At 69.6% G+C, this 20,140-nt stretch overlaps 1 protein-coding gene across 2 annotated transcripts; it reads left to right on the top strand.

Annotated features, from left to right (window-relative positions):
• The first annotated feature begins 1,547 nt into the window (after nucleotides 1-1,547).
• Nucleotides 1,548-19,544, top strand: PHLDB1 (pleckstrin homology like domain family B member 1). Of its 2 annotated transcripts, XM_086626932.1 has the most exons (26): nucleotides 1,548-1,640; nucleotides 2,854-2,952; nucleotides 3,379-3,502; nucleotides 3,577-3,747; nucleotides 5,737-5,862; nucleotides 7,247-8,358; nucleotides 9,122-9,349; nucleotides 9,417-9,554; nucleotides 9,673-9,810; nucleotides 11,785-11,913; nucleotides 13,160-13,315; nucleotides 13,397-13,507; nucleotides 13,688-13,777; nucleotides 14,458-14,580; nucleotides 15,183-15,320; nucleotides 15,815-15,979; nucleotides 16,402-16,569; nucleotides 16,887-17,003; nucleotides 17,101-17,218; nucleotides 17,422-17,466; nucleotides 17,888-18,179; nucleotides 18,278-18,368; nucleotides 18,450-18,596; nucleotides 18,744-18,963; nucleotides 19,062-19,147; nucleotides 19,404-19,544. In XM_086626932.1, the coding sequence occupies exons 1-26, from the start codon at nucleotides 1,548-1,550 to the stop codon at nucleotides 19,542-19,544; spliced, it is 4,566 nt and encodes a 1,521-aa protein (XP_086483058.1). The 2 variants fall into 2 exon arrangements, with proteins under 2 accessions (XP_086483058.1, XP_086483059.1); XM_086626933.1 differs by lacking the exon at nucleotides 1,548-1,640 and having other exon boundaries at nucleotides 2,878-2,952; nucleotides 16,887-17,026; nucleotides 17,067-17,218.
• The last annotated feature ends 596 nt before the right edge of the window (nucleotides 19,545-20,140 follow it).

Raw genomic sequence — 20,140 nt, 5'->3', positions numbered from 1 at the left:
TGGGGCCGGCTGGGTTTCCCCCGCTCGGCATGGGGCGCAGAGGGCAGCGGCCGGGAGCGGGATCCTCGCGCCCCTCTGGCTTCGCGCCAGAGATGGGCTCCCCCTTCCCAGCTGCCGGCGGAAGGGCCGGTTGTTTGCCGGGGCAGAGGGTGTGGGAAGGGGTGAGCACGCCCTAAGCGCGTTAGCAGATGGAGAGCGAGCAGCGGCCAAGTTGGACGGAGGCTGCGATGCTGTTGTGCACCCGTTAGCTCGGCCGCTCCGGCTTCCTCCCGTGACTCACCCGTCCGTGGGCGGGAAGAAAAGGTTGCGCCGTGGGGTGCCATGTGTCTGTCCCTGGCCCGCTGTATCCTGGGCACGGCTGGCACTGCAGGGGGTACATGGCAGAACATGCCACGCTCTGCTCCAGTGCGTCGGCACGGCCCTTTGCAAGCGTGGGCTGGCTGACCCTGCCCTGGTTGCGCCCTGGCTGGCAGCACATGGTGCGGCTCTGGGGTCTGCCCGCCGGCTGCTGGCACCCGGCCACGCTGCTGGAGTGCAAGGCAGGTCGTGCCATGCCGTGCCCGGGTTGGGTCTCGGTGGGCAGTGGTGGGTCAGGCAGGAGCGGACCCTCCGAGCGCTGCTGCTCTCCTGGGCTCGGGGCAGACCGGCAGGTTGCAGCCCGTGGGCAGTGGGGTGCAGGATCTCACCAGGAGCGTGGTGGCGGTGGGGCAGCGTGTCCGCGTGCAGCCCGCCCGGCATCGGCGGGGGCCCCGTGTTGGCGGGGCTGGGCGTCCTCCCAGGTGAGGCCCCTGCCTGCGCCAGGAGAAGAAAGGGGCTTTTGTCCTCCGGGAGGCTGGGGCCGAGTGGGCAGCCCTGCGCGCGGGGGGCACGGGGGCCGTGGGCTGCTAGGCGGTAACCGAGCCCGACCCCTTGGCATTTGCTGCCTTCGCCACTTCCCACGGCGGGAACAAGCGGCGCGTTCTGCAGGCGGCGGCGGGAGAAGAAAGGCTGCCTTGTCTGCCCCAGCGGTGGGGCGCCGGCCGGGGCGGCCACGCTCCCGCCCCGCATTCCTCCGTCAGAGCGGGCTGGAGAGGGGCTGCACCCCGCGAGGGACGGGCTGGGTGGACGGCAGGCATCTCCTGCGCGGTGAGGAGCCAGGTGAGGGCCTCTGACAGAGGGCAATGCCAGAGGGGGGCCGAGGGCCATCAGCTGGCAGGGTGGATGTCAGGGAGCAGCTGGATACCAAGGTCATTCTCCGGCTCACGGGCACGCAGGGCTGCCTGGGGAGCGGGGGGTGCTGGGTGCAGCGAGTTTGGGCAGCAAGAGATGGGCAGGAGCACGGGCGATCCCCTGGATGGCGGGGCCAGGGTCCCCCATGGTGCTCACCCGACCCCACCGGCACAGCCGTGCTGCGAAGGGGTTAACGCCGGCTCAGGATCCCACCCTGGCCCCGCTCCCTTCCTATGCAGCAGCCTGGCCCCTCCTGGCTTTTCCTCCTTCCCGGACGTTGTGGTGGGGCTTGGGTGCAGGCGAGGGGTAGGAGCTCCGCTAGGCTGTGGCGTCTCCGGATGCTGGGAAGCGCAGCCCCCCTGCGCCCAGGGGACATGGGCACCCTGCCGCGGAGGGTCCCGCTTGGCACCCGGGCCAGGACCAGGTGGCAGGTAAGGGAAAATGGGGGTCCTGCCTTGGCAGCTGGTGGGCACCGGTGAGCTGCTCTCCGGGTACCGCATCTCTGCTTCCCTCTGCCCCAGCCAAGCTGTCCCCATCGCACGTGAGGTGGCCGTGGTCCCCACGGAGCCCTCGCCATGGGGCAGCTGTGGTCTCCATGGGGCTCTCGCCGTGGGGTGGCTGGCCCTGGTGTCGCACAGAGCTGCTGGGGCTCTGTCCCAGCCCTGGATCCCACGCATGGTGTTTTCCAGCGTTTCATTTTTTCCGCACTGTGTAATAGCCGCCTGCTCACCCCCGCAGCCGAGCCTTGCGGTGGCTGAGCTGGGGGGGGTCCTCACCCCGCGGGACGCCAGGGCTGGCGGGACAGCAGGCGATGCTGCAGGGAGCTGAGCCTGGGGCTCCTCCAGTGCCCTTGGCTCCCCCAGGACTGGGGTCCCTAACAGGGATGGGAGCACTCGCCGGCTGGGCTGCCCCAGCCTGCCCGGGAAGAGTTAAGCCACACTTGGCCAGGCCTGGGCGGAAGGGAGGGACGTGGGGAGCAGCAGACGGTAAATTTAGTAACTCTGGAGCATCCCGGGCTGCGATGGTGGCGTGAGCACTGGGTGACGGAAATCGTTCCGCCCCGAGCTGCCTCCTGGCCGCATGGAGAACGGCAGTGGGTGGCTGCTCCCGCGGGCAGCAGCCCCTGCCAGCCTGGTGTGGGCACGTATGCCAGCCAGGCAGGGAGCAGGCGGGGACGCAGCGCGCTCGGCTGGGCTTGTGCACCCCGAGGAGCTGCTGCCGCTGGGCTGTGCAGGAGCAAAGGTGTGTGCCTGGGTGCCGGGGATGGGCACTCGTGGCACGCGTGGGTGTGCTGGGGCGTGCTGCGGGCTGTGCGCGAGCAGGCAGATGTTGCTGGGGACAGCTGGATGCCATGCTCACTTGTTCTTGTCCACCAGCAGCCATTGGGGTCCAGCTGCTCGTTGCTCTCAGCTTTAGGGTGTGTGTTTCCTACACCAAAGCCGAGCCAGTGTGCCAGTTCCTTCTGGCACCGTGTCCCATGCTGGTGCTTGGCGCGTGCACAGGTTTCCACCCTGTTCCTGGGTGGACAGGGACGTGTGCCTCACCGGTGGACAGAGTGCCGACAGGGATGTGTGTGAGGAATACGGCAGAGCCGTGTCCGACGTGGCCACCTATGCTGACGTCCTCTGTTTCTTCTGGCAGCAGCCTGTGCCCGAGAGCACCCGGCGTCTCCGAGCGTGCACTATGGAGGCAGCCAGCAGGACCCCTGCCAGCCCGACCCGCAGGGTCCAGACCATCATCCAGGTGAGCACACGGGGCCGCAGAGTCACGGTGATCTGGCCGTGAGCCCTTCTCCTCTGCGGCCAGCGCTACCATGGGCAGCCGGCACTGCCCTCCGGCCTCTCCTCGCCCCGATCCTATTACGGGATCGGCGGCAAAGCCAATCGAGCTAAGTGGCTGGCAGCTCGGATCCTCTTAGACACAGCCCAAGCCCCGGGGATCTTCTGCTCCCACAGCAGCTCACCTCTGCTCCCCAGGGTGGGCAGCATGGGCAGGAGGGAGCCCTCAGGTCTGGCATCCTGCTGCCCGCACACAGCTGTGCCCAGGCTTCGCTCCCTGCCTGTGCGCACAGCCCTTTCGGAGCATCTCGGGTGTCCGGCCAGCTGGGCAGCGCAGGGGAGCAGACTGCAGCCGCCGGAGCGGTGAGCATCCCCCCGTCTCCTCCTGCAGAACAGCCCCCTGGACCTCATCGACACGGGCAAGGGGCTGAAGGTGCAGACGGAGAAGCCACACTTGGTGAGCCTGGGCAGCGGCCGGCTCAGCACCGCCATCACGCTCCTGCCCCTGGAGGAAGGTGAGTGCCGGCTGCCAGGGAGCCCCACGGGCACGTCGGTGGCAGGGACGCTGAGCTGCCTTCTCTGCCGGCAGGGAGGACGACCATCGGCACGGCCACCACGGATATCGTCCTGCAGGGCCCCGGGCTGGCGCCCCAGCACTGCTACATCGAGAACGTGCAGGGGACGCTCACCCTGCACCCCTGCGGCAACGCCTGCGCCATCGACGGCGTGGCGCTCCGGCGGCCCACGCGCCTCACTCAAGGTAGGGGTGGCCTGGTCTCCTCCGGAGCAGAACCCGGTGTTGGCAGGTGGGGTTGTGCCGTTGGGATGTTCGCGGATGCGTCCTGCGATTGCGCGTCCCAGCTGGGGGGCTCCTGCCTCTTCGCCCCGAGCTGGGGACGCGCTGGGTGGTGGCACCGTTTGGGAGCTGGCCTTGCCACCCGTCTAGGGGCTGTGCCGCCTGGGAGCTCGGGAGGGAGAAAGGAGGTGCCGGGCAGGGTTTGGTCCCCGCGTTGCACCCGTTTCCCGGGCAACGGTAGGGATGCTGAGCCGGGTTTGGGAGGGGGAAAGGAAGGAGGAAAACAACCCAGCTGTCCCCGGGCCTCGCAGCCGGGGACCCGGCGCTGCGCTTACGTGGCCGCGGGGGCTCGGACCCTGCTGTGCCCCCCAGCCCGGCTTCTCCCGGGGACCGCGGGCAGAGCCGTGGGTCCCTCCCGGTCCGTGCCGCGGTTCCCGGGGAGGACCCTCCGCCCGGGCGGCGGGGCAGGGTGAGGCCCGGCCCCCGCCGTCCCCGCCCGCCCTCCCGCCGCCCCTCCCCGGGGGCGGTGCGCGGCGCTGCCCGGGCGGCGGCGGCGGCGGCGGCAGCGCGGACGGCGCGGTGAGTGCGGTGCGGGGGGGGCCACGCGTGTCCACGCCGGACGGGGGTGGCGGGGGAAGCGCTCCCCGTCCCTCCGCGGGTTGCAAAGCCCCTTCGCCCCCCCTCCTCCTCCGCCCCGGGCGTCCGCGCCGCGGCCCCCCCCCCGCGCCTTCCCCGGCCTCTCCCCGGGGAGGGGGGACCCCACCCGCGTGGTCCCCTCGGGGGACAATGGGAGCCACGTGGCCGCCGGAGAAGGGGCGCGACGGCTTCGACGCGATGGACCGCGGGGTCCCGCCGGTTCCCGCTGTTCCCACGGCGGGTGGCGAGAGGCGGGAGGTGCTGGGGGGGCGCGGGCGGGGATCAGCCGAGAGCCCGGTTCTCCGGGCCGGGTGGCCGCAGGCAGGGCCAGCAGGCAGGGATGGGGGTCAGCGCCCGCGCCCGGCCACGGCGGAGCGAGCCGTGGGGCTGTGGGGCCAGCGCTCGGCGTGTGGGGTGGTGGTACCCCGCTTTGCCGGGTCACGCTTGGCTCCACCGGTGCCGGCGTGCGAGGAAGGCGCAGGTCGGTGGTTCGGTGATGCCCAGAGCCTTAGGAGTGGCTGCGCTGGAGGAGCCATTGCCGGGCCGGGCGTCGCTGCATGGCAGGCGGGATGCCGTCGCCGAGCCGGGATGCTGCGACGGCTCGTTCTGGGGACCTCCGCTCCTTCCCTCCTCGGTTCTCGGACAAGGAGCACCGATGGCGGTTGATCTGTATGACCTCTCGCTCGCCTCGCCGCGAGCCTGGGCTGCCGGCTGCTCCAAAAAACGCGTCCCCTCCGGCGAGGGATTTTCGGCTGCGGCTGTCGGTGCAGAGCGAGCCTCTCCCCGGGGCCCTGGCAGGAGCTTCAAAGTGGGGTGTGTCTGCAGCACGGAGCCTTCCAGCCGCCCACTGCTCCCCACTGCCAGCATGCGGCTCCCCGGCACCGTGGGCAGAGCAGGGGAGCGGGCACCACTCAGCCCCGCTCCCCTTCCCGAGCCGCCTTCGTCCCCAGTGGCCACTCGACAGCTGTCCCCCGAGAGGGCTGCTGCTTTGGGCCAAGAAGAGGCGCTTTGCGGCCGGGGACAGGAGCTGTCTTGTCTGCAGCTGGCAGCCGCGCAGGCCCTGGAGTGCTGCCAGCTCCCCCGCGGCAGCGCGGCCCCCGGCGGGGACCCCAGCTGTGCCTGCGCCTGCAACGCGCTGCCTGCAGCTGCCGGGGAGTGACCTGGATTTCAGCCTCCCCCTAAGCCTCTGCTGACGGCAGGCGCCCGCTCCCATCCTGGGGACGCGTCGTACGGCCCGGCGGTGCCCGGCTGCCTGCCTGTGCTGGCTCCTGCCTCACCTCTCTCCTGGCATCTGAGCCCTCTGCCCTCTCTCCCCAGGGTGCACCATCTGCCTGGGCCAGGCCACCTTCCTCCGCTTCAACCACCCTGCCGAGGCCAAGTGGATGAAGAGCATGATCCCGGCGGGCGGCAGGAGCCCAGCGGCTCCCTACGGGCTGCCAGCAAGTAGGTGACCCCCCCTTTGCCCTAGGTGGGGCGGTGGGGACGCTGGGGTACTCCCTGTCCCGTGTGTGATGCTCTCCTAGCCCGCACTGCCACACTCGCCGCAGATGTGCCAGCCGTTGGCTCGGCACGGCAGCTGCGCTGGCGTTCGTTAATGATTAACATTGCCTCAGAAGAGGGTGGTTGTGAGAATGGGGAGGCATGGCTCCTGCCTCTGCCCAGCCTGGCTGTGGCAGAGCCATCACCCGTCGGCCTGTGCTAGGGATGTGGGGTGCACGGAGCCCTCCCCGGCTGCCCCAGAGCCGGTGTTTACGTGCCGAGGTGGCCACGCAGAGGCTGCGAAGGCTGTTTCCCCGGCTGCCATCCTCCATCTCGCCAGCTGCTTATCTTGCTGTGTCTGCTTGTCTGCGGGGCTGATGGGACCCGCGCCTGCGCCGAGGTCCGGTGCTGCACCCAGGTCCCAGGGATGTCCGAACCCCCGGCAGCGGTCGCTGGGCTGGCAGCCCTTCTCCCTGCCCCGACCGGCACGCCCTGGCACGGAGAGAGGAGCTTGGCAGCATCCTCGTGCCACGTGTGTGCTGGGAAGGCAGCACGCCCCGCAGCTGGGGACGGGAGGAGGGACGTGGGGAGGTGCCGTGTCCGGGGAGTGTCCTGCAACCGCGGAGCATCCCATGGCCGCTGCCCACCATGGGCCCCGCGCGATCCCTCTCTGCCCCACGGGACCAGGCGGGATGGCGTGGGGCAGGGCTGCAGCACGTCGCTCCAGGCACAGAGGTGCTGCCGGCCGCCACAAGGGAGCCGCCGGGTGCCAGGGGGTGACGCAGCCCGGGTGGCACGCTGAACTCGCCGAGCTCCGCGCCTGCCGCTATTAGCTGGTGCCCTGAGTGACAGGCACACCGGTGCTGCGCTGGGAGGACGGAGCAGCCCGGGCGTGCGGCACCCCAGCCAGGGGCACGGGGAGGCTGCGGGCAACGTGGCGGTGGGTCCGGACGCGCCACGGGTCTGCGCTCGGCGGCTTTTGGCCACCACATCTCTGCCCCCTTGCTGGGATCCCGGGGACGAGTGGCACGCAATGGTGGCTGGCATGGGCAGCTGCTCCCCGGGGAGCGGGGCCTGGAGCTGCTGGCAGCGCAGGGATGTCAGGAGCGGGCGGCTGGGCTGCACTATCGGGTTTCTGTCTCCCTGGTGATGGGGCCAGCGGGATGCCTGCCTCCTCCCCGGCCCTGCTCCACAGGCGGCGCGGGAAATGGTGGCAGCGTGGGGTGGTGGGGAGAGGAGCCATGACTCAGTGCTGGGGTCATGATGCTCGGCCACTCCGTGGAAGCCCGGCCTGGGCAGGGGCTGTGGAGACCCTCTCTGCTGATGCCTGCTCCCGTGTCACCCGCAGAGCCCGAGGCCCTGGTGAATGGCGGCCGCCCGCCGGCTGAGCAGGGGCGTCCCAGCCACAGCTCCCTCGTCAGCTCCATTGAGAAGGACCTGCAGGACATCATGGACTCGCTGGTGCTCGAGGAGCCGGCGTCCCCCGGCAGCAAGAAGACCCCCGCCCGTGGCCGGGCCCCCCTCTCCCCTATGGTGAACGGGAGTGGACGCTGCCTCCTGTCCCCCCCGCCCAGTCCTGGCGCTGCCTCGGGGGGCTCCAGCTACGAGAATGCCTCCCCCCCCTTCTCCCCGCTCTCCTCCCCGGCCAGCAGCGGCAGCTGCACCAGCCCCTCGCCCAGCAGCCAGGAGCAGGGTCCGGCCGTGCCCCCCCTCGTCCCGCTCCGCTCCTCCAGCTACAACCACGCCATGCTGCCGCCCCCCCAGCGCCCACCCCCCCCGCCCGCGGGGGGTCCTGGCGAGCCTTGGCTGGCCGAGAGGCTCGGGGAGCAGCGGGCGGGCAGCCCCCGGCTGACCCCCAGAGCGGTGCCGCGGCCGCGGGCAGCCCTGCAGGAGCGACCCCCCAGCCCCTTCCGGGAGCCGCGGGACCCCCCGGCCCCCAGCCGGCAGCCCGTCGGCAGGGCAGTGCCAGAAGCCCGGCTGCAGCCCCCCGAGAGCCCACGGGCAGCCCGCCGGAACTTGGAGAGCATGCGGGAGCTGCCCCCCCTGAGCCCCTCCTTGTCGCGCCGGGCTGCCAGCCCCCGGGCAGCCCTCGACACCCCCTCCCCGCAGCCCCGGCTGGGCAGGGAGGTGCCCAGCAGCCCCCGCGCCAGGCGCAAGTGCCCGGAGGAGCCGCGGGGTGCTGGGAGCCCCTCGCCCCCACTGCTGGCGGAGACCCCCTCGCGCCGCCCCAGCTTCAGCGCTTGCCTGAGCCCGGCGTATGGGCTGGGCTCCCCGGCCGTGCCCTCGCCCCGGCAGAGCCCCCGCGCCCCCAGGAAGCCTTCGGGGGACCCGTGGCCGTCAGCGGGGCCGCGGGAGCGCAAGAACAGCATCACCGAGATCAGCGACAACGAGGACGAGCTGCTGGAGTACCACCGGCGGCAGCGGCAGGAGCGGGTGCGGGAGCAGGAGATGGAGCGCTTGGTGAGCCCCGGGACTGGGGGGCACGCGTGGGGCTGTGTTCGAGTACGGGGCACCCGCTTTGCACATGCCTTTCGGCTTTGGCTGCTTTAAAGCCCGGCCCTTGCCTCTCGGGGATTTGCCGCAGCTGCCAGGCTGCTGGCTTATCCGGAGGGATTACAGCCAGGAGCGGCCGCCGGTGCACGGCAGCTCCCGGGGAGCACAAAGCCCCCAGCTCGCGGCAGCCGGGGGAGACCCGTGGGGCCACCGGCTGAAATGGCAGCGCCCCGGCTTTGCAAAACCGCCCACGCCTCGTCCAGCCCCGCCAGGGCCGCGCGGGTCTGCCGGTGACGGTGCCGTGGCTTCGTGGGCATCGTGGCTATATTTAGGGCAGACGGAGTTTTTACGGAGCCGGCAGCTGCAGGGGTGGGGTTCACCCCGAGCGTCCGCCGGTCCCGGAGGCTGTGCCGCCGGAGCCCTGTTTGCTCAGCCCTGACTCATGCCCGGCGCGGGCGGCCTGAGTCACCTCCTGGAAATAGCGGAGGCGCTCGGTGGCCGGCGCTGCCGCCTGTAATTAGTCCAAGTCCCCGTGCGTCGCGCGCCCGGCTTCGGCGCACGGGTGCGGCGGGCTGCATCGGGGTTTGCCGTGTTCCCAGCCCATCCCAGTGCGCAGGCAGAGCGAGGAGCGTGCCCACCGCCCGGCACCCGCTGTCGGCTCGGGGATCCTGCAGGCTCTGGTGGTGGCACGTGCCAGGACAGGCAGCACTCTGACCATTCTTCCCCGCAGGAGCGGCAGCGCCTGGAGACCATCCTGAACCTCTGTGCCGAGTACACCAAGACGGATGGCACCGAGCCGGGTGACGCGGATGTTGGCCGGCGGGTGCCCAGAGGTGCCATGACTCTGGACCGTGCCGCCGAGGAGCTGAGCGCGTTGCGGCAGAGGGAGAGCCTGGAGCGGTCAGACGAGGAGAACCTGAAGGAGGAGTGCAGCAGCACCGAGAGCACCCACCACGAGGTGAGATGATGACCGCGCCGCGTCGTGCCACGCTGTGCCGCGCCGTGCCGACCTGCCCTCTCCGCAGCACGAGGAGCTGGCGGCCCCCCGGGCCAAGGAGGCGCAGCGGCTGGAGGAGGAGCGCGCCGGCGTGCTCAGCCGCCTGGACCAGCTGAAGGGCCGCCTCAAGGAGCTGGAGCAGCAGCTGCAGGAGACATCACGAGAGGTGAGGGGACGAGGCGCCCTGGCGAGCAGCTCGCTGCCGTTGCCAGCCAGCGCCGGATCCCGTGGTGTGAGCCGGATCTGGCCGGGGCAGCCATCCTGACACGGCCGTGCCCGTTCAGGCAGAGATGGAGCGGGCGCTGCTGCAGGGTGAGCGGGAGGCGGAGGCGGCGCGGCTGCGGCAGGAGCAGGAGGTGGTGCAGCAGCTGCAGGAGAAGCTCTCCAGCCTGGACGCCAGCATCCGGAAGGAGCGGGACAAGGTGAGCCCTGGGGCGGGCTCCCCCCGGTGCCGGCTGTGCCGTGCCCTGCCCGGTGCTCGCAGCCGCGGTGCCCCCTGGTCCAGTGTTCCCCTTCGGACGTGTTCTCCTGTCTCTGGGCTCCGCGGAGGCGTCAAGGAGCATCCCCTCTGGGTTCTGTCTGTCTGTCCGCCTGGGACTGGTCCAGCAGCCCTGCGGAGGAGGGCAGGGCTGCTGCTCGGGGTGCGTTTCGGCCGCCGTTCATCGCGACGGCGGAGTCTCGCGGGGACGCTCTGTGCCGTGGGGCTTTCCCGGATGGCCGCTGCCTGCAGCAGGCAGCACCGACCCCGGGGTGGGGGTCTCGGTGCTCCCCAGTCCCTGCCCTCGCCGGGGGCCGCGGCTTGCGGCAAGTCCCCCAGCTCTGCTGCCGAAGGGCGTCTTCGCACGTGAGGGCGGCCGCTCGCCGGAGGTGGCGGGGAAGTCGCTGCGGTGTTTTGCTCGGCTCGGTGGCTGAGGAGGGGTCCCTGGGGTAGGGAGTGAGGTGTCTGAGGGACCCCCTTGCCCCGGAGTCACCTTTGATGCAGTTGCTGCCGTGATCCGCCAGCAGCAGCCAAAGGCACCCGTGCCGCTGCGTGTGCAGCGCGCTCCTCCTGGCTGCTGGTTGCCCGCCATCCTGCAGCCTCGCGGGCAGGGTGGCATGGCCCTGGGAGAGCTGCTGGGACCTGGCCACCCGCTGCCCAAGGCCAGCACCCCCGTGCAGCCTATGCCCGGGTCCCGCTGGCAGCTCCGTGCCCTGTACCGCCGTGATGTGGTGCCAGCGTCCCTGGGGCTCTGGCCGGCCCCGTGGCCGGAGGTGCCCGGGCTGTTTGGTTGCCTGTGGCCAGGCAGAGCTGCCATCTGCACCTGCCAGCTGTGCCCCCGCAGCATTTGAGATTTTTTCGTCCTGGTTTTGGTCTTCCAGCCTTTTGCAGGCGTCTTCCCTAGCGAGGGGCAGCCTGGTGCAGTGCCAGGAGAGGGGCACAGGGAAATCCCCCTCCCACCCTCCCTGCTGACCTCACCGCCCGCTTTCCTAACCGCACTAACGGAGCCTTCTCTGAACTCCGCCATCACCTCTGACACCTCCGCATGCCCGGGAGCCCCCTGGGCACCCTGCAGCCCCTGTCCGGGGGTGCCCACCTGTGCCAGTCCTCTGTGCCCCCGCCGCGTCTCTTTGCATGGATCCCCGTGTCTCCGCTTTGCTGCAGCATGGAGTGGGATTTCTTGTGTGGTGCAGTTCCCAATGCCCACCCCCCGCCTTACGGGGCTGCGGGATGTGATCCTGTACCACCCGCCCCGTGTCACCGGCCTCTGTCGTGCCGCACCAGTGCCATGGGACAGAAGGCTGGGAACGCTTTCCTCTCCCGCCGGGGCCAGGAGCGAGCGTCTGCTCTGCCGCTATCTCAGCGCAGCCTGAGCAGCTCCCGGAGCAGGGCTGGTCCTCAGTCTCCCGTTTTCCCTGCCGTTCCCCGGGCAGCCCTCTCCTTCCGATGGACGGGGATGGTCCGTGGTCCCTCAGCCCGCAGGCAGAACCTTCTGGGCTTCGTTGGCAGCGTCCCAGATGGTGAGCGCCAATTAGCAAAGCTGGGTAGTGGTTGTTCAGAAGGTGCGCGTGGCGCAGCTGTTTGCCGGATCGGGATGACTTTGTCCGCGCTGCGAACATCCATCTTTTCGCTGCCTGTAAGCGAGCTTTCGGCACGGAAGCGCGAGGCTGAGGTCGCGGGCTGGCCGTAACCCCTCTAACCCCACCAGCCCGGGTCCCCGTGGCTGTCGCTCTCCCCACCCCTCCATAGGCACCGTGATGCTCCTCCGTGCGAGCCCCTCTTCTTCCAGCTGAGCCCCCTCTAACTCTGCAGCTTCTGCATGGCGCGGATTTGAGAAGTGTGTTTTCTCTCTCTTCCCCCTCCCGCCCCTTCTTCTTTTCTTTTTTGTTTTGTTTTGTCTTATTCTCCCCCGATTCAGGACAGGGCAGAGGTTGATGCTGAAAGGAAGGAGCTAGAGCAACTCCGGGCGCTTTACCATGAGTCGAAGAGCCACCTTGATAAGTGCCCCGAGTCACTGCGGGAGCAGTTGCGGGAGCAGCTGCGAAGGGTCAGTGTCTCCCCCCCACCCCTCCCGGACCATGGCCCACCTCCCTCCGCTCCAGCTTAGGCCAGCTCTTCCCCGCCAGCCGGGGCTGCACTGGGAGCGTCGCACCCGGGCTGGAGGCGGCTGGCGCCGGGCACCGCCGTCCTGGTAAGCTTGCCGCTCGCCTGGGCCCGGGGCGTGGGGCTGGCTCGGCGGAGTGTGGGGCTGCCCCCGCCGCGGAGCTGCCGTGCTCCGCTGGGCCGGGCAGGGCACGGGCACGGATCCTGCCCCGCGCAGGAGCGCGAACCGGGGAGCCTCGGGCACCGCCAAGTCCTCCTGGGTCCGATTCAAGCCATTTCCCGCGAGCGTTTGTTCACACAGTGCCGTCGGTTCACGTTACTGCCGGCCCGCGGCGTTTTTGCTCCGTTATCTGGTATTTTCCGGTACTGGCCAACCTTCCCTAGCCCATGACCAGTGCCTGCCCGGCCCTTGCTGTGCAGATAAACCCGCCGTGCCGCAGCCTGCTTGGAGCAGGCACCCCCAGGTTGGATGTGGGTCCCGGCATGCGCCGGGCAAGGACGGTGATGGGACGGTCCTGGTGCGTGGGAGCCCTCGGTTGCCACCGCGCTGGTGGCCACGTGCCGCGAGAGCCACAGCCGCCCTGTGCCCGGAGCAGGGTGAAACGCATCCCCAGGGGGAGCGTGGTGCTGTTGCTGCCAGGGTGGCACCGTCGGACCCTGAGCGGGGTGCTGCTGTGTGCTCGAAGGCTGGGAGGACGTGCTGGCGTTTGTCCGGCGCGATGCTCGTCTGGGGGTTCTGCCGCCCGTCAGCGTGGTGCTTCGGGGCCGTGTGTTGGCGGTTACGCCGGCACGTGGCGTTTTGCTGCCTGGCAGGGCACGGTGCCGGGCTGGGCACGGTTCAATGGAGGCAGCTTGTCTCCCAGGGCTGGGTGCTGGGTGCACCCCTCGTCTCAGGGGTGACGGTTGTGACCTGGCCGGTGGCCGGTGCCTCCGTCGCCTTCTCCAGCCGGGCAGAGGTTGCTGGTGTCTCCCACGCTGCTGGTGCCGAGCAGGAGGGAAGGCTGCCTGTCTGTCCGCGCAGGGCACTGGGGACAGGCTTTGCCACGAGTCCCCATTCCCAGCCAGCGGGACGCGGGGGCACGGCGGGAGGTTTCGCTATGGGAGACCCGCCTGCCCGCCGGGCTGCTGCCGGCATGATGCGGAGGTGCCTGTCCGGAGGAGTGATCCGCCGTGCCCTTCTGTGTCCGAAGGAGGCGGAGGCGCTGGAGACGGAGGCCAAGCTGTTCGAGGACCTGGAGTTCCAGCAGCTGGAGCGGGAGACCCGCCTGGAGGAGGAGCGCGAGGCGCGGGGCCAGCAGCTCCTGCAGAGCCGCGCCGAGTGCCACCGCAGCATCGCCCGCAGGAAGGTAGGGCCGGAGCGGGCGGCGGGTCTGGTGCAGCCGTGCGGCTCGCCGGCGGCCAGCTCATCCCCGCTGCCCGCTCCCCAGGAGCGGATGGCTGCCCTGGATGCCCAGGCTGCCCAGGTGCGGCTGCAGAGCGCCCAGGAGGCCGAGCGCCTGGCCAGGGAGAGGCATGGCATCCTGCAGCTCCTGCAGAAGGTAACGCGGCCATCCGGGGGTCGGCACGTGCTCCCTGGCCCTGGGGTGCCCGGGGCAGGGGGGACAGGATGGCACTGGCTGTCGCTGAGGTGCCAGCAGTCGGGGTGGTCTTGGTTGGGACTGGCGCGGGGTGCCGGTTGCCATCAGCTGCCTCTGGTCTCACTGTCGCCCCGCGCGCAGGAGAAGGAGAAACTCGTGTCTCTGGAGAGGCGCTACCAGCTCGTCACAGGCGGCAGGAGCTTCCCCAAATTGTCGTCGGCTCTCCGAGAGGTGAGTGGGGAGAGGTGGGGTACGGTCCCTAGGGCTGCCCTCCTGCCGCCCCGAGCCCCTGTCGCCGGTGGGGATGAGCCTGGTGCGCCGCAAGCTCCGCTCGGCAGCGGCTCCTGTGCTCCCAAGTGCCTTCTGGCTGGAACCGGGTGCTTCCAGCTGCTCGGAGCCTTCCGTGGGCGGCAGAGACCATCGCCAGGTTGGGAGGGCGGGAGGGAAACGCAACAGAGCTGGGCTTGGGAGCAGCAGCGTCTCCCCTGCCCGGCTGCTCGGGTGCTGCAGGAGCCCCGGAGCAGTCCGGGCTTTTAGCTGGCAGCTTGGCCAGGGCTGTGGGTGCCCGCCAGGAAGGGGCTCGGCACGGCTGCGGAGCACCTGGCGCTGCCAGGGCTCCTGTCCTTGCCGGAGAGCAAGTGTGGCGCTGTGTCGGTGCCAGTACGGGGGACTCCTTCCAGCTCCTATCCAAAGGCTTTTAGGTGGGAGCAGGGTGCCCTATTGCGCTGCCTGGGCTCTGAGCGGGCAGCCAGTGCCATGACGCCCTCAGGGACCGTGGTGCTGCCCGACCTGCCGCTGGGGAGATGGGCAGGATGGCAGCGTCCCCTGGCACCTGTCCTTGATGGGGCTCCTGCCGCTGCCGCCTCGCTGCCCGTGCCCACCTCGCCTACCTGATCTCTGCCCTTCCGCAGGAGACCCTCCACATCTCAGAGCCTTATGAGCTGTTGGAGGGAACTAAGTCCCCGTGCCCCCTGCCAGCTGCAGCTGCCTCCCTAGCTTCTCCTGCCGCCCGCTCCTGCCCCACGGCACCAGAGGTAACCGGACTAACCGCACGGGCTCGCTCGCTTGCCCCTCCTTGGCCGAGCTGCTGCCAGACCCCTTACACAGACTAACGTCGCCTTCAGGCAGCAGGGCATCCCCGCGTCAGCGCGCTGAGATGGCACGGCTGCCGCGTCTCTCCTTTCGCTTTCTGCACTCATTAACGCTCCCACCCCGGTTCCAGGGGCTCTCCTGAGCCCACCGGGCGTTCCAGCTCCTGCTGCCCTCGGTTTTAACCCTGGCGCAGTGTCGTGTGGCACAGCCGTCCCTGTGCTCCCCTCTTGCCCGCCGCCTGCCCGCTGGCTGGGCACCTCCTGACAGCCCTGCTAGCCTGGCTTCCCCCAGAAAAGGTGCCCACAAAGCTGCGCCTAAGGCAGGAGCGAGGCGGTGTGCCGGGATGCCCAGCCTGGTTCGGGCACCCTGTGTGGTGCCGTGCACCGAGGCAGCCGCAGGCAGGGCGGGCAGCAAGGCAGGGCTGGGCCGGGCAGGCGTTGGCGGGGTACGTGCGGCGGGGGGTTTGCTCCCGCTTCGCGGTCGGCACCACGGTGCCAGCGCATGGGTCTAACTCTCCTCCTTCTCCTCCGCCGTGGATTTCTAGGAGTACATGAGGCTGTCTGACGTTTTCAGGTTCTGCAGCAGTGCGCACAGCCCCAGCCCGGACGCTAAAGCTTCTGCTGCTGCCCCTGCTGCCGCTCAGTGCTCTTTCTTGCTTGCTGTACCTCCCGCAGCCGACGAGGTACCCGCTCCAGAGCATGCTCGGGTTTGCTCCTCGGGGTTGCCCGCCGCATCCCAGGCAGCGAGGATGCTGCGGACTGCGCGGCCTCCCTGCCTGCCCTGGTGCTCGGAGCGCACCTCTCGCTCAGACTGGGGAACTTGTCCGGCTGCAGCTGAGCAGGGAGCGGAGGCTGGAGCTGCCCGGTCTCCTTGCCGGGCAACGCTCCTCGTCTGCTCCTCTGGGGCAGCGGCAGCGGGGCTGGAGGGCAGAGCGGGTGCCCAGTGGGGCGGGAGGGTGGCCCTTGGCCTGTCGGACCCGGTTCTCACTGCCGGTGACAGGCAAGAGGGATGCAGGGACAGACCTGAGTGGGCACCCAGCATGGCAGCGGTGGGCATCACCAGCTGCCCTTCCTCCTGGGGACGTGGCACCCTCTTCTGGGTCCAGAGCTGCCTGTGCCTGCACCCACCCTTGCTCAGAGCCTCTTCTCCTGGTTTACTCTCCCTCTCTCTGCCCAGTATGTGACCGTTGAGCAGCTCTCGGGCATCCTGGGCAGCCTCCGTGCCCCTGCCGCTTCCCCGCCAGGCTGCACCCCTCCGGCTCCTTCGTCCTTGGGCTGTGCTGCTCCTCCTCCTCCTCCTCCTCCTGTTCCGTCTCTCTCTTCTCCCTCCAGCTCGGCAGAGGTTCGTGTCCCATTTCCCTCTCTCCACCCTGTGCTCTCCCCGGGAGGCGATGGGGACACATGGGAGAGGGTGAGATGCGGATGAGGCCAAGCGGCATCCCAGGCTCTCGCCAGCCCGCACAGCCTGGCTGCCCTGCCTGCTACCTCCCTGCCCTCCGGGTATTCTGCCACCTGCCTGAGCCCTGCCCATCCCGTGGTGCAGGGCAGGGGTCTCTGTGCCCTCCCAGTATCCGTCTTGGCTCTTGCCAGCCCCACGAGCAGTGAGGGGGTCCCGGATCTGCCAGGACTCAGCCGGGGAGTGCCCCGGGTCCCTGGGGGGGCTGCAGGTCACAGGGCTGGGCTGGGCGACGGAGGCTCTGGGATGCTCCAAGCCTGCTTTCTCTCCTTGCCCTTCCTCCTTTCTCACGCGGCGTCTCTCTCCAGATGGAGCGGCAGCTGCTGGGGGGCGCCGCGTGGCTCCCGCCTCTTGATTTAGAGAAGTGGTACCAGGAGGTCATGGCTGGCTTTGAGACCTCTTCCTCCTCTGTCTCTCCTCCTTCTTCTCCCCCTCCGCTTCCAGCTAAAGCTCACTCCTCTCACAAGCCTTTCCAGGTAATCCCAGCTGCCTGCCGCTGGGGCTCAGGCTTCAGGGCTGCCGGCCGCGGCGGGAGCAGGGCAGCACGGGGACGTTCCTGCTGGATTGGCACCCCGTGCGCTGCCGGGCACCTGGCAGGGGCAGAGCAGACGCGCAGTGGGCAGCACGCCTGGGGCAGGCAGCCGCTGCCTCCTCTTGCCCTCACCCCGGCTGAGATGGCACCGACACGGGGTGCAGGGAGGGGATGCTCAGTCCTGCCAGCAGCTGAGCCATCCATCCAGGGGGGCTTTTGCAGCTGCTCGTGCCCCTCTCACCTCCGTGTCTCTGTGCCCAGGTCTATCGTGCCAAAACGGAGGGCGACACTGGTGCCCTCACCCCTCAGATGAAGAGCAGGACCCCCTCATCCTCACAGCTCAACCTCTCTGTGCTGGGGCGCAGCCCCTCGCCCAAGGTATGGCTGCCAGGGAGAACTGGGCATCTCGCGGCCCTGGGCACCCCGGCCGTGGCTCCTGAGTGCCCGGTGCCAGCCCCTGTCCCCATTCCTGCAGCCAACCACCTGCCGTCCTGCCCAGGGCCCCCCGAGCCCGGCGGGCAGCCTGCCCCGCAACCTGGCCGCCACGCTGCAGGACATCGAGACCAAGCGCCAGCTGGCCCTGCAGCAGAAAGGTAAGCTCCGGTTCCGCGTCCCGGCACTGGGGGGTGGCAGGACTTTGGGAGACGCTTCCCGCGCTGCCGCTCGAGTGATGGAGAAGGGAACCTGGCCGAGGGCGGCAGCGCTCCAGTGGGGTGTGATGCCTCTCTCACGGTCTCTCGCTTTTCCCCCCCGGCTCTTTCCCTCCCGGCCCCTCTGCCCGACGGCGTGTCTCCAGCCGAGCCGCTCCCAGCAGAGCCCTTGCAGCCGGGCGATGTACCAGGTAGAGACGTGGGGCGGCTTGGACTGCCTAGGGCAGCCCGGAGGCAGCAGCATGGCTGTTTGCTGGCGCCTTCTGCCATGCGTAGGAGGAGCATGACCAGCCTCGGACCCCAGGTGCCTCTCGGCATCCGCTTAGGGACGGCCCCGCGCATCCCTGACCCTTTGATGCTTTGCCAACCTGCTCCCGCCAGCCTGGCGCATGTGCCCCGTGGCTGCCCGGGCCCCCTCCTCCTGCCCGGATGGATGCTGCTTGCCGTGCTCGCCAGCGAGTTGTGACGGCGGCTCCCACCTCCGCACCCACTGTCCCTCCCTGGCTCCAGCAGCGCCTGTGGCGTCTTCTCCTGCCCGTGCCATCCCCTCTCCCACTGCGGCGTGTCTCTGAGCGCAGCGCGCTCAGTCGTCATCGTCTTCCCGTGGCACAGGTCAGCAGGTGATTGAGGAGCAGAAGCGGCGGCTGGCGGAGCTGAAGCAGAAAGCGGCCGCTGAGGCTCAGTCCCAGTGGGAAGCCCTGCACGGGCAGCCCCCCTTCCCCACCACCTTCTCCCCGCTCGTGCATCACTCCATCCTCCACCATCACCGTCCCCATGGCGTCGGGCCCCGGGCCGAGGAGCTGGACCACGCGTACGACACCCTCAGCCTGGAGAGCTCGGACAGCATGGAGACCAGCATCTCCACCGGCAACAACTCCGCCTGCTCGCCCGACAACATCTCCAGGTAACCCCGGGGCCAGCTCCTGTGGCCGGAGGGACTGCCCGCTGTGCCGCTGGCTCGAGGTCCTTCCCACCGGGACGGCAGCTGTGTCTGTCTTGCAGTGCCAGTGGGATGGAGACGGGGAAGATCGAGGAGATGGAGAAGATGCTGAAGGAGGCACACGCGGAGAAGTCGCGGCTGATGGAGTCCCGGGTGAGCAGGGGCACCGGCACCACGGCCGGCCGGGGTGCGGGTCCCCATCCCCAAGGCTTGAGCGCCTGTGTGTGCCAGCAGGAGCGGGAGATGGAACTGCGGCGGCAGGCGCTGGAGGACGAACGCCGGCGCCGGGAGCAGCTGGAACGCCGGCTGCAGGACGAGACGGCACGGCGGCAGAAGCTGGTGGAGAAGGAGGTCAAGCTGCGGGAGAAGCACTTCTCGCAGGTGCGGGGCGAGCTGCCCCCTCCAGCGTGGGGTCCCCTCTCTGAGCCCAGCCGCCGAGGCAGTCCCAGGTCCCCGCTGGCATCCCGGTGGGGACATGCGGCTCTTGCCGCTGCCGGCTGGCTTTGCAGGGCTGCGTTGCTTTTCCAGGCTCGTCCCCTGACGCGATACCTCCCCATCCGCAAGGAGGATTTTGACCTGCGGCTGCACGTCGAGTCCTCGGGCCACAGCGTAGACACCTGCTACCACGTCATCCTGACAGAGAAGATGTGCAAGGGCTACCTGGTCAAGATGGGTGGCAAGATCAAGTCTTGGAAGAAGCGCTGGTTCGTCTTCGACCGCATGAAGCGCACCCTCTCCTACTACGTGGGTGAGTCCCTGCGCTGCCTTGTGCCCTGTGCCGTTGCCCCCCTCCCCGTGCCATTGCCCGCAGCGCTGTGGTTGACCCCGCGTCCTTCTCTTGGGCAGATAAACACGAGACGAAGCTGAAGGGCGTCATCTACTTCCAAGCCATTGAAGAGGTTTACTACGACCACCTCCGCAGCGCGGCAAAGGTGAGAGCCGGGCACTTGCTGCTGCCCAGGCGTCTGCCAGGACCCCCCCCCAGCATTGCTGGTCCCCTGTGTCCCGCTCTGCCATGCTGGCAGGAGGCAGCGGGGCAGCTTGTGCTGGGTGTGCTCATGGAGTGGTCCGTGGTGCCAGCTCCACAGGGTGCAGACAGCAGGACCTTGGCGCTGGGCTTGGCAAGGGGGGTGCAGGGGGGATGCGCCACACCTCAGAGCACTGACCCTGCCATTGCCCCCTCCGCAGAGCCCCAACCCCGCGCTCACCTTTTGCGTCAAGACCCACGACCGCCTCTACTACATGGTGGCACCCTCGGCCGAGGCCATGCGCATCTGGATGGACGTCATCGTCACCGGGGCAGAGGGGTACACCCAGTTCATGAACTGAGGGGTGGGGGGGTGCTGTGCACCCCAGAGCCGCCAGCCTGATGGACTCCTGAGCAGCCCTAGGGGAGAGGAGCTCCCGGGGCGCCCGCTGTCGCTGCTGCGCCCCATGCCAACATCCGCGTGTGCCACGGCAGCAAGAGCTGCGCCGTGCCCCGCGCCAGGGCGGCACCGAGCGCCGCCCGCTCAGCCGAGGGAATAACGTGCTTGTTTTTTTTTTTTTTTTTAATGTTGACTTTTTAAACGCAAAAAAAAAAAAAAACCACTCTCGGAAACGTATCGAAGTGCTGAAAACGTAAAAAAAAAGCTGCCAAAGCCCCGCCGGTGCCCGGAGCGTTCTGCGCGGGGGGGCGATGCTGCGTTACGGACCGGCGCGGGCACCTGCGGCGGCGGGGAGGGGGCGTGGCCGGGGAGGGGGCGTGGCCTGAGGAAGGGGCGTGGCCCGGTGGCCGCGCGGCGCTTCTCAGCCGCCAGGGGGCGCGCGCGCGCGCGGAGCAGGCGGGCAGCACGTGGGGGGGTCTGTTGCTGCGCGGTTGCGCGCGCAGGCGTGCGTATGACGTAGTCGCGCACACCCCCGTAGCCCCGCCCCCGTCCTCTTCA

This window comes from Tauraco erythrolophus, chromosome 26, assembly GCF_009769465.1.
Source record: "Tauraco erythrolophus isolate bTauEry1 chromosome 26, bTauEry1.pri, whole genome shotgun sequence".
NCBI classification, from domain to species: domain Eukaryota; kingdom Metazoa; phylum Chordata; class Aves; order Musophagiformes; family Musophagidae; genus Tauraco; species Tauraco erythrolophus.
This window is presented reverse-complemented; position numbering and strand designations above follow the sequence as displayed.